General features: G+C 54.0%; 1 protein-coding gene across 1 annotated transcript; it reads left to right on the forward strand.

Annotated features, from left to right (window-relative positions):
• Positions 1 to 3,241: 3,241 nt before the first annotated feature.
• Positions 3,242 to 11,014, forward strand: LOC108528004 (chymosin-like). Its single transcript, XM_017869581.1, is given in 7 exon segments — positions 3,242 to 3,303; positions 5,248 to 5,398; positions 6,340 to 6,539; positions 8,077 to 8,194; positions 8,942 to 9,109; positions 9,699 to 9,797; positions 10,877 to 11,014. Coding segments are annotated over 7 exon segments (936 nt in total).
• The last annotated feature ends 671 nt before the right edge of the window (positions 11,015 to 11,685 follow it).

Here is an 11,685-nt window from a genome sequence, read left to right on the forward strand (position 1 = left end):
TCCAAGAGCACAGAAAGGGGTGGCTGAGTCTGGCATCCAGGGCCATCGTCCAGGAGAGTTTGTTGCTGAGTCAGGCTGGTGGTGCATCCCTCCCTTCCTCCCCCACTGACCCTCCTGCCTATCCCTGCCTTCCTCCCCAGGGTTGAGGGGAAAATAAATCTTGGTCATTTTTGTCAATGTCCCATTGTTGTGCTTTGATCCAGGTGACTCTCCAGCATGCCAGGTCTTTGTTGTCCCTGCCCCAGCCCCCATTGTTTCTGTGTCCTGTCTGGGCCAACCCAATCTTCTGGAAGCTGCCTTAGTCATACTCCCCCAGACAGGCCACACAGCCACTCTTCTCTGGGCTTTCCACTTCCCTGGGCTACCACCATGGAGCAGGGCTCAAGGCCCTGCCACTCAAGACCTGCCTGTCTCTCTTGCTTCTTCCTTCTGCATCCTCCAAGGAGCCTTGGGTTCTCACATGGGCTTAGGTTTCAGGCAACAGTGTCTTGAAAACCCTGCAGGTGACTTCTGCTTTCTGCTCTGCACACACCTTTTGTGAGGCAAAGAAAGGCAGAGCAGGCTTTTCGTTTCATGAGATAAAGAGAAAGCAGAAAACATACTTTCTACATAAGTAAGACTCTCAGAATATTATTCAGCCCACTAAAAATCTATAATATTTATGGTATATTTACTTAGTGTCAGACACTATGCATTTACTCCTTTAAAAATCTCCATTTCACAGATGAGCAAACAAGTTTAGAATGCTTAACTAAGTTTCCAAGTCACCCAGCTAATAAAAAGTGGAGCTGGAATATAAACTTGGGTCTCTTTGACTCTTCTTAATTCTATCACATGACCTTCCTGCACCCTAAAAGTTTTTGCAGTTCTTGGCCTGCTGGAATAAGCTCTCCTAATGCTTTGTGCTCTCTGGGTCAGGGTTGCTAATAGTGTGCAACTGAATGCTGTTAGACGGATTCCAATCTTGTGAACAAACACAGAGCAACCAGTGCTAAGGGATCTTTGATTCTTGGCTTTGAGAGTCACCTTCCAGTGGAAGAGTTGGCTGACCCTGATGTCCAGGGCCTGTGTTCAGGAGACTTTGTTGCTGGGTTCAGGCTGGGTCACTGGTGACATGAGGCAGAGTGGTGCAGCCCTTCTTCCTCTTGATCTTGCTAATCCCAGAGAACCCTAGCCTTAGATGCTGCAGACAGGGCCCATTGCACATGGATATTACTATCCTGAGGGGTGCCCAGAGGTGGGGAGGAGTGAGCTTGAAGCAGAGCTGCTTTCACACCTGATATTGTAAACACATTGAGCCTGTGGTGTTGTGTGCAGCGTGTTAGACTAGGAGTCTCAGGACAGTTCCAAGCTCTGTCTTCATTACAGGCCAACCCTTTGACCTCTCTGAGCCACCATCTCCTTGTCTGCAGGACATCATAAGGATGTCACCTGCTACTTCTCCGGCTGCTTCTCAAAAGCAGTGGCAAGGCCATGCACTCATTCATTTGCTTAACGAAACATTCCTTGAGCACCTACTATGCATCACACTTGGTTCTGGTGTGGCAGGAAGCACTGCTCAGAGGCAGGGCCATCACTGTGGGGCATGCAGGACCTGGCTTGGCAGGGCGGCCTCCTCAGGGAAGAAATCCGGAAGCAAGCTATGCTATTTAGCATTGACTTTGATCTCTGCTTCTGGCATCTGGGGAGGGTGGGTGCCACAAGACAGCTGGATGTGTTTGTGGCCACTTCCCAGGGCATGGGGAGTGGCAGTGTCCTGGCCTTCTGGGGACCTGGCAATCAGTTTTGTGAAGGGATGCGGCAGGGTGGGAGGCATTGCCATGGCGGGGATCAGGTCTCGCCGCATTCCTAATTCTGCTATGAAACATCAGTTCTGTTGACTGGCCTACTAAGTCTCCCTCCTGAGGCCCTTGCAAATCAAATGTATGCAACTCCAGAGCCTGTCCCTTCCCACATGCCAGCCTCTTTGGCTGCTCCTGCCTGCCCTGTCTTACGTCCCCACCAGGCCTCCCTCTCCACGTGGACATCTGTCCTGCCAGGCATTGGGTGGCTGACATTGTGCTCTCCCACTCTCCCATGGACCTGAAGCCCTTGCCTTCCTATTTTGCCCACCTAACCCTTACACAGTCCTGATTTGCCAGCGTTAGCCTCCCCTGGTCCTTGGAACATGATCTTCTCCATCAGCTTCATGGCCACAACCTTTGTTTTCCTTCTTATCCTGACTCTGTCTCTGGCTACAAGCCTCAGAGAATCTCTGGCCTAGACTCCAGGGGTCTCTACTCAACATACCCCTGCACATGTGCTTCTGAGGGGCTCTGTCTGCACACTCCAATGGGACTCAGAGGCTGAGTCTTGACCTAAGCTGTTCCTTACCCTATCACTGCCATATTTCCCTTCTTCTATGCGGGGGCACTTGTCTGCCTTCCTGGTTCAGCCCTGCCCCGTTCTTCCAATGCCAGTGTGATCTGACATCGATTTACCCCTCCCCTCCTCAGTACCCTTCCACTGTGGAACAGGGCCTATGTCCCTAGGGGTGCATGTGCCTCGGGCTTGTCTTCTCTCTTAGACTGTGCTCTGTAGGAGTGGAGGCCACACCTGCTCTGTGCTCTAAACCACAAGCTCCACTCACGGGGATGACAGAATGAACAATTCCTCTCTGCCACAGATGCCAGTTTGGGGGAAGACTGAGTCCCCCTGCCACTGAAAAAATGGGCTGGGGGCAGATTCATGGATAGGGCAGGCTACCAGCTTCCGGTGGAGTCAGATCGCGGGAGGAGAGCAGATAAGGCTGGAGTGGGATCTGCGGGGAACAGGCCTCTTACAGAGCATAAGGTGGAACATGGAACACATTTCTGGCAGTGCCTCCCCTGTGTTGGCTCGAGAAGTCCCGTCTGCAAGTGGGGAGCAGGTCAGAGAGGCCTGTGTTGACATTTCTCAGCCTGAAGACCAGGCATGTGTATCTTTGAACTTTGAAGTCCCTGGAATACAGATATTCTGAGATAACACTCAGAATACCTAAGACCCATGCTGATAAGGGCCACAAATGGCCTGACTCAGTGTGAGTGGTCCTTATCAGCATGGGTCTTAGGTATCCTGAGTGCCATCTCACTGTATTTGTGGAGTGACCTACAGTCAGGAGCTATCTCTGAAATCTAGGCTTCCAGCCACAGGACACCTGGCTCCCTCTATAAAGGCTGTGGAGTGGGCTCTGGCTGGAGCAGTGGCCAGCCTGCGGCCCAGGATGAGGTGCCTCGTGGTGCTCCTTGCAGTCTTTGCTCTCTCTGAGGTCAATGCCATCACCAGGTGAACATCAGAGCCCAGGGGAGGGCAAGGGCATCTCATCGTCCTCTCTGGGAGGTCTGTCCTTGGTCTTCCAGCCATTGGTCCCCCAGGGAGTCTTGGGAGAAGTGCTGCAAGTTCCCAGGATAACAGGTCCCTGTCAGTCTTGCGTTTGCATGCTGGGACCTTTGCTTCTGTATACTCCAGCACTTCACAGTGTGGTGAAAAGAACAGGGAGCCAGATGGGCAACTGGGGGAATAGGGCATGGCTCTGGAGTGAAACTGCCTGGGGTTTGATCCCCAGCTGCATCACTAACTTAACTCTCTGTGTCTCAGTTTCCTCCTGTGTTCATAAAATTTGAATAATAGTAGTGTCCATCTCATAGGGATGTTGTGAGGAGAGTTAATATTTAAAAAAGGCTTCAAACAGTGCACACTGTAAGAGCTATATATGTATTTCTTAAACAAAATAAAGTTCTCTATTATACTATGTCCTTTGTGGGTGAAGATCCCAGGTTCTCCTCCCAAAATAATAACTGACATTGATTGAGCCGTTTGCTTCTAGGTGCCAGGCACTCCACTAAGCCACGAATCCTCATAGATTAAGTAGATATTATCATTTGCATTTTATAGAGGAGACACTGTTGTTTAGGAAGGGTTTCTAAGGAGGGTCCCTGAGCTGTCTGAGGCTGCATGACTAGTAATGGAGGAGCTAGGACTCAGCCTCTGGTGGACTTGCACTCTCGCCATGACATCACACATTAATCTGCAGGTGCTCAGGTTTGAGTCTGGTCAAATCCTGAGCACAGAGAAGCCCCGATCCTGCCCTGAGAAATCTGGATCCCTGAAAAGGGGTCAAGGTGCCTTCAACTGGCCAGGAATCTTTGTTGCAGTCCTGAAAATAAAGTTCCTCCAGGTCCCAGGGGCGCTATCGGCCCCAGCACTTGGGATGTGAACAGCCTGCGAAAATCCATTCTCTCTGCCAGTCTTAACACTGCTGCCATTGTATGGCTCCCAAAGCATGTCTCAGCAGTCTCGCAGAGGAGGACCACGCGATTCTTAGAGGTAACCGGGACCGTGGGAATCACCGAGTTCTACTCCTATCTACAGGAGAGGAAACTAAGGACCAGAGAGTTTAAGCCACAGAGCTAGTCAAAGGCAGGGCCAGGAGAACGGCTGGAAAGGAAGGGGTTAACCTAAGGGAGCTGAAGCTCAGAGGGCTTTGGGGAGCCACCCAAGTTGACACAGATAGGGCAGTGCCAGGTCTAGAACCAGCTTCTGCATTTCCTCTCTTGATCTCTCCACTGTTGATCTGCCTCCATCATCTAAAACTCAGGCTCCCTCAGGACACCCCCATGAGACCAGGCTCTGTGCTGAGAAACACTTTGAGAATTTTCCACTCATCTTAGGGTAAAAGCTATCCAGAGAGTGGAGAAGGGGGATTGGCAGAGGGCAGGATCATTGTCTTAGAATTTGCCGGCATGTGGGAGACATCGTTTTTTACTGCAGACAGTGCGCTCCCGGCAGGCAGAGATGGTGTCCTTTCCAATATTGTGTGCCCCATGCCCTGTGCAGTGTCTGGCACAGCAAGAATTTGGTGACTGAATGAGTGATAATGTGCTGAGTGCCTTTCAAACCATGGGTTTCAAAACTCATTAGTGAGTTGCAAAATACCTCTAATGGGTCTCCACCAGCATTAGAAAAAGAGAAAGCCATAGAAAACATGAGAGTGCATTGCAGTTAGTAAGGATAGGCAGTGAATTTTGAACTGATGTAAAATACATTTCTTACTTTGAGTTATGATTAAAAAAAAGTTTGAAAGCCATTGGCCTGGGGTCAGTGGGCCATTGATCAGAAAGCTGGCTGGGAACAGAGTGTAGGGAGTGGTTTATGGAGCCCACTTCCGGGAGGCTGGGCAGCCTGAGGGAGATGCACACCCTCCTTACGAATTCTTCCCCATCTCCTTAGGGTTCCTCTGTACAAAGGGAAGTCGCTGAGGAGGACCCTGAAGGAGCACGGACTTCTGGAAGACTTCCTGAGGAATCACCCTTATGTGGTCAGCCGGAAGCACTCCAACTCTGGGGTGGTGGCCAGCGCGTCTCTGACCAACTACCTGGATGTGAGTGGCTCTGCTAGCTTTTCCACTAACGAAGTGGAAAGCGTCCCTCTGCCCCTGCCTCACCACGGCTGTTCCTCTTCAAGAAATCTCGGAGCCTGTGATAGAGGCAGTCTCCCTGCTCTCAGTCACTGCCACAAGAGGCTAGCCGACCCAGCAAAGGCAGTGCTCCTGCCTGCCAGCTCTGAAGGCCACCACCAGGAGGGTCTGAGCTCAGGCGCCTTCCTCACACAACATCCCCCAGGGTGCATGAACTGCCTCCCCCTTCCCCCAACCACCATCCCAACCTCGCACCCTTGCACCTGCCTTCCTGGCCCTGGGAAGCTCTGTCTTAGTCTGACTCAGCAGGTATGGAGACAGCAGGTGCTATTCTGCAGCTGTCCAGGACGCGGTCACCGGCTTGCTCTTCCTCCCACCCAGGACCCAGGCAGGAGCACCCCTGGTGCCTGTTCTTTCCTGGAGTTAGTCTTTCCCTCAGCTGTCACTCTTGCCAGTAAACAACCAGCCTTTTTTCTATTCTGTGCTCTCATTTCCTTATCTAGGTCATTTTTGCTGCCCGTCCCCAGCCTCTGCTCTGACAGTGGGGAGAGCTGGCAGGGAGGTGCATGTGGCAGGGGCCACTTGGGCCGGGACTTGGGGCCCACACCTAGCTTATGCCCCACCTCTCTCTGTCCAGATTTCTTTTTGCCCTGGCAGGGGTGGCCCATGTCCCACCCGGGCAGGATTTAAGTTTAGGACCCAGGTCTGCTTCTGAGGCTGATTCCAGTAGTGGTTGCAGGGCTTGTGGGAGGATGAGGCCAAGTGTGGCTGGGGGTGGGAGCCAAGGTGAGGGCTGGAGGTCAAGAACCCTCTTCAATATCTTCCCCCTCCTTCCATTTCTTCCCCCTTGAGGCACCCAGGCCTCTGGGCAGAAAGTTCAGGGCCTCCACATGATTCTCCTGCAGGTCTCCAACATTGTGGACCCCCACCAGACTGTGGGCCTGAGCACCCAGGAACCTGGCGACATCTTCACCTACTCTGAGTCTGACGGGATCCTGGGGCTGGCCTGTCCCTCTCTTGCCTCTGAGTAGTCAGTGCCCATGTTTGACAACATGATGCAGAGGCACCTGGTGGCCCAAGACCTGTTCTCAGTCTACATGAGCAGGTAGGAGCTGTGCCCAGCTGGGGGTAAGTTTGATGTCCTTGTAAGGACTGCCAGCTGAGGAGAGTGTCCACTCCTCGGGGACGCTGCAACTCAAGGGTAGTTGCCAGCATCCAAGCAAACCTTCTCCTTTCCAGGCACATCCAACCTCTTGTCCAAAGGCCCATGATATAGTCATTTATGCAGCCAGAGTTCACTGGACCAAAATTTGACTTTCCTTTCTGGCATTCAAAAAACAAAGCCCAACCCCACCTCTGCACAGGGGCTTTCAAGTTCTTTTTCCCAAAAGTGGCAGGGCCTCAATAACCATTTGCTGATGTCATTGAGATGCACAGACTTTTACAGCTGACTCCAAAGGAGTCCAACCTACTCCTTTCACTAGGGAGGAAGCTGAGGCTTAGGGAGGGACCAACGCCCTGAGTAGTGGTGGCCAAGCCAGGCCTGGAGCCTGGGGCTCCTGCACCCAACCCTGTGCCTCCTACTCTACCTCCCTGCATCCTGTGATGATGCAGCTTGGCTCAGACAGAGGGGAGATGGCAGGGAGGAGAGAAATGGACCCTCCCCAGGAGAAGCTGCTGGATGGCTGAGGCAGGGGAAGGCAGTTGGGAGCTAATTAGTGTATTCACTCATGCATTTATTCACTCAGTAGATATTTACCGGGCCCTTACTATGTGCAGGGGCTCTGCCAGAGATGGGGACACATCAGCAGATAAGACAAACTGGCAGTTAACATTCTAGCAGGAGAGGCAGACACCACACCATTATACACGTTATCATAATCAAACAGTTGTGATAAGGGCGCTGCAGGGGAGATTTGGGTATGTCAGAGGCTGAATAACAGGGGAAGAAGCCCCAGCTGAGCGCAGCCAGGGCACTCCTGGGCACTCCTCAGCTTTGCTGAGGGAGGAGTGGGCGTTGTCTGGGGAGAAAGCGAGCAGCAGAGCCGGGAGCTGGGATGGGCTGGATGAGTTCTAGGAGCCCAGGGCAGTGCTCCGGAAGTGAGTGGGTACAGTGTATGTTTCCCAGCCATGGGTGAGACACGGCCCCAGGAGGAACAGAGGGGATTTGTGTTCGGGTGGCAGTTTCAATCCAAAGTGTAGATTTCGTTGAAGATCTCCTTTCCTACTGGAGGCAGAAAGCCCTGGGTGGCAGATGACAGGGAGTAGGGGCATAGGGAGACAGCTGGGCACACCCGAGGGTGGCTGGGGCACAGCCTGGCAGTCCCAGGACCTGTAGGGTGGGTTACTTCCTCTGGGGTCGGGCTGGGGGCTGCAGTGCTCAGAAGAAAGGATGCTGCCGCTGACATCAGAGCAAGCCCAGCGGAGGAGGAGCCAGAGGAGACTGGAGACCTCCTCTGAAGCGTGGGTTAGGGGTGGGGCGGAGGAGGGTGGAGTGGGGCGGAGGAGGGTGGAGTGGGGCGGAGGAGGGTGGAGTGGGGCGGAGGAGGGTGGGCTGGGTCTCAGTGGCATTGGCCCCAGGGTGGGGCTGGGCACCGCTTTTCCGAGCCTCGCTGAAACAGCATGCTGCACCTTGGTTTCAGGAATGACCAGGGGAGCCTGCTCACACTGGGGGCCATTGACCCGTCCTACTACACAGGCTCCCTGCACTGGATACCCGTGACTGTGCAAGAATACTGGCAGTTCACTGTGGACAGGAGGGTGAGCGGCCACCCTGTGTGGGCCTCAGCCAGAGGCTGATCCAGGTGTGGGCATGTGAGGGCCCAGGCATCAGGCCACCACACTCTGAGGACTGCAGCACAGTAGCTCGTAAGACTACCCCTGAGAATCTGAACTAGACACTTCCAAGGTCAGTGACCTTTGTTGGTGCTAGTGCCACACATTCATCTGCACTTTATGAACAAGACCAGCTGCTTTTCTGGGGCACCTACCGCCTGCTAGACACTGTGCTGAATGATTATATGACTGTCTCATTTATTCCTCACTGAGACCCCATGAGGTGGGTGCTACTATTAACCCCACTTTATAATGGACTGACATCGAGTTTGAACCTCAGGACCACCCCTTGAGAAGTCAAGGAAGGGGTTATTAGTGTACCCATTTTGTAGATGGGAAGCCTGAGTACACAAAGGTTGGGTAACTTGCTGGAGACACACAGCAAGTAAATGGCAGATCAAAAACTTGAAACCAGATCTCAGGCAATGAGTACAGTACTTGTTCTACCCCTTAATGTGGGTGAATTTGTTGTTTTATTGAAGTTTCTGCCCCATGGAAAGTGGGATGTCTTCAATTTAGCCACTGAATTGGAAGAAAATGGTTTTAGATATTTTCTCTGGGCTCAGAAAGTACTGGGGCCTCCAGGAAGGGGAGGGCTGGGGGCCTTCCTTTCCTACTTTGGATCCTGGCAGGGGAGGGTAGGAAGGACCTGGGGAGGGAGGGCTGGATGAGGCCGTCCTGCATACCCTCGGCAGTGTCACCATCGATGGCGTGGTGGTGGCCTGTGACGGTGGCTGTCAGGCCATCCTGGATACCGGCATCTTCCTGCTGGTGGGGCCGGGCAGTGACCTCCTCAACATCCAGCAGGCCATTGGAGCCACCGCGGGCCAGTACGACGAGGTGAGGCCAAGCCCCACCACCCTACAAGGTTCTCTTGAAGTAGAGGCCCCTTCACACAAACGAGAAGATGCAGGGGTGGTGAGGGAGCCCGTTTCCCAGCTGAGGCTGGGGTTTTTCTGGAGGCCTCTGCTGGGGCCTTTGGCTTGGGCTCTATTGCTGTGGGAGCCCGCATGCCTCCTGGAGTGGCTGCCGTCTGACCTCCTGTTCCTCTGGGAGGGGTGCCCTCCCTGACGCGCTGGCCTGTGCTGTGCCCCTTCTTCCTCCTCCACCCCAAGCCTGTCCCTCTCTCCTCAACAGCCAAGTGCTCCCAGCATCCCTGTGAGCTCTGGCTGGGCCTAGACGCGGAGACACAGAGGCAAGCCCCCTGGGTCCCAAGCTTGGGTCTGTCCCTGGGTTCATGACTGCTGTGGCTCTTTTGAGAATCATGTCTCGGGACCGGGCCTCACCCTGAGAGCCTCCCTGTGGTCCTAGGTGTAGGCAGGGCCCCGTCCCTGCCCCATGGATCATGGGATGGCAGGAGGGGTTCTGGGCCTCTTCCAGTCAGCTTCCACCCTCGCCGCTTCTAAGAGGACCTCCCTTGGTTCTTTAGTTTGACATCGACTGCAGGCGCCTGAGTAGCATGTCCACGGTTGTCTTCGAGATCCACGGCAGGAAGTACCCCCTGCCACCCTCCGCCTACACCAGCCAGGTATGAGTCTCAGAGGGGAAGCCCGGGCTCCTCCTCTCCCTTCTTCTTCACCAGCTGCCTCCCCCACCCCCCAGTTGGGCCCTGGTGAGGCAGTGGTGGTGGTGATAAGAAGTGGTGTGGACTCCACAGAGAATGGAGGGGCATGCGTTTGAACCAACCGGCCCTTCTGAGTGGGCCATGTTGTCCTGGGGCCTCATTTGTGGCCACTTCAGCCTCATCCTGGGAAAAATGGGGAACAGCAGGGGCGGTGCACCAAGGTGTCAGGGAGGGTGGGGTAGGCAGGGCCACAGCTCCCCATGGGAACCTCCCTCTGTGCTCAAGCTTCTAAGCCCCAGCGCCTAGAGCTCTGTGCAGGGTTCGCTTAGGCAGCCTGGGCTTTGTGGGGCCCGGCCCTTGGCCCCACTGACCACTGACCTCCACCCCCAGGCCTGCTCTGGCTGGTTATCAGGGCAGTAGGTGCTGAGAGCAGGAGGCAGGGGCTGGGGAGGACGAGTGATAGGGAGTGGGGTCCAGTGCAGGGAACAGGACTCAGGATGCCAGGACCCTACCCAGTGATCCTGCATTATGTCATTTTATTTTATTTTATTTTATTATTTTTTTTTTGAGACAGAGTCTCGCTCTGTCGCCCAGGCTGGAGTGCAGTGGCCGGATCTCAGCTCACTACAAGCTCCTCCTCCCGGGTTCACGCCATTCTCCTGCCTCAGCCTCCCGAGTAGCTGGGACTACAGGCGCCCGCCACCTCACCCGGCTAGTTTTGGTATTTTTTAGTAGAGACGGGGTTTCACCGTGTTAGCCAGGATGGTCTCGATCTCCTGACCTCGTGATCCGCCCGTCTCGGCCTCCCAAAGTGCTGGGATTACAGGCTTGAGCCACCGCGCCCGGCCGTCATTTTATTTTTTGAATCTCAATTTCTTCATCTGTTGAGACATGAATCCAATACTTGTTTATCTGGGAAGGTCATTTCAAGGATAAAATGAAGTCACAGAGGAGAAGGAGTTGTGGGTGGGGTATAAATGCCTATCTTTAGGCACAGCAAATGGGATTGGGACCAGCGTCATCTCCGCCTTGCCTTACCCCAGGACCAGGGCTTCTGAACCAATGGTTTCCAGGGTGACTATAGTTCCCAGCAGTGGATCCTGGGGGATGTCTTCATCCGGGAGTATTACAGCATCTTTGACAGGGCCAATAACCATGTGGGGCTGGCAAAGGCTGTCTGATTGCATCACTGGCCACGGACCTCAATGTGACCAAACACACACGCACATAGATGAGATGTGCAGGCAGATGGTTCCCAATAAACACCACATTTCTGCAAAGCCTGACTTCTCTTGTTGTCACCGGGGCTGAAACCCGGCGCTGTTGTGGGGGTGGATGTAACTGCCAGGTGGTGTGTGGGCACAGCAGAAACTACGTGGTGGGAAGGGTTGGTGGGTGGAGACTACCTCGAGGGCAACGACTATTTCAAGCTCAGGTCAGGGAAGACCAAGTCATGCCCGTCCTTCACTCGAGAGCTTTCTGGGCAAAGGGCACAAGAGGGGAGACCCTCACATGATAAGACTCGTTTGTTCCTGGGGAATAAGAGGGAAGGGCATGGTGGTGTGGGGATGCATAGAGATCACTTGGCCCCTGGAGAGGAAGTCTCTAGCTGTATTAAGATAAGGACCTCAGTGCTGTTGGAAGAAGCCTGATGAAAGAGTGAGCAGGGAGCATGGGGAAAGATCTGAGTCCTAGGCTGCCATCCGCCCTGGGGGAGAGCCACAGTCCAGACTCCCATCCTCAGGCTCAGGGGCTCAGGCCCTGGCAGTGGTCAGAGCAGTGCCATTGCCGATGGTACGTTCGTGTTAACCTGGCTTTCAGAGGTCGATGTGTCAAAGCCAAATGCCAGTGT

This window comes from Rhinopithecus bieti, unplaced genomic scaffold (genome assembly GCF_001698545.2).
Source record: "Rhinopithecus bieti isolate Rb0 unplaced genomic scaffold, ASM169854v2 scaffold_3040, whole genome shotgun sequence".
Taxonomy (NCBI): Eukaryota; Metazoa; Chordata; class Mammalia; order Primates; family Cercopithecidae; genus Rhinopithecus; species Rhinopithecus bieti.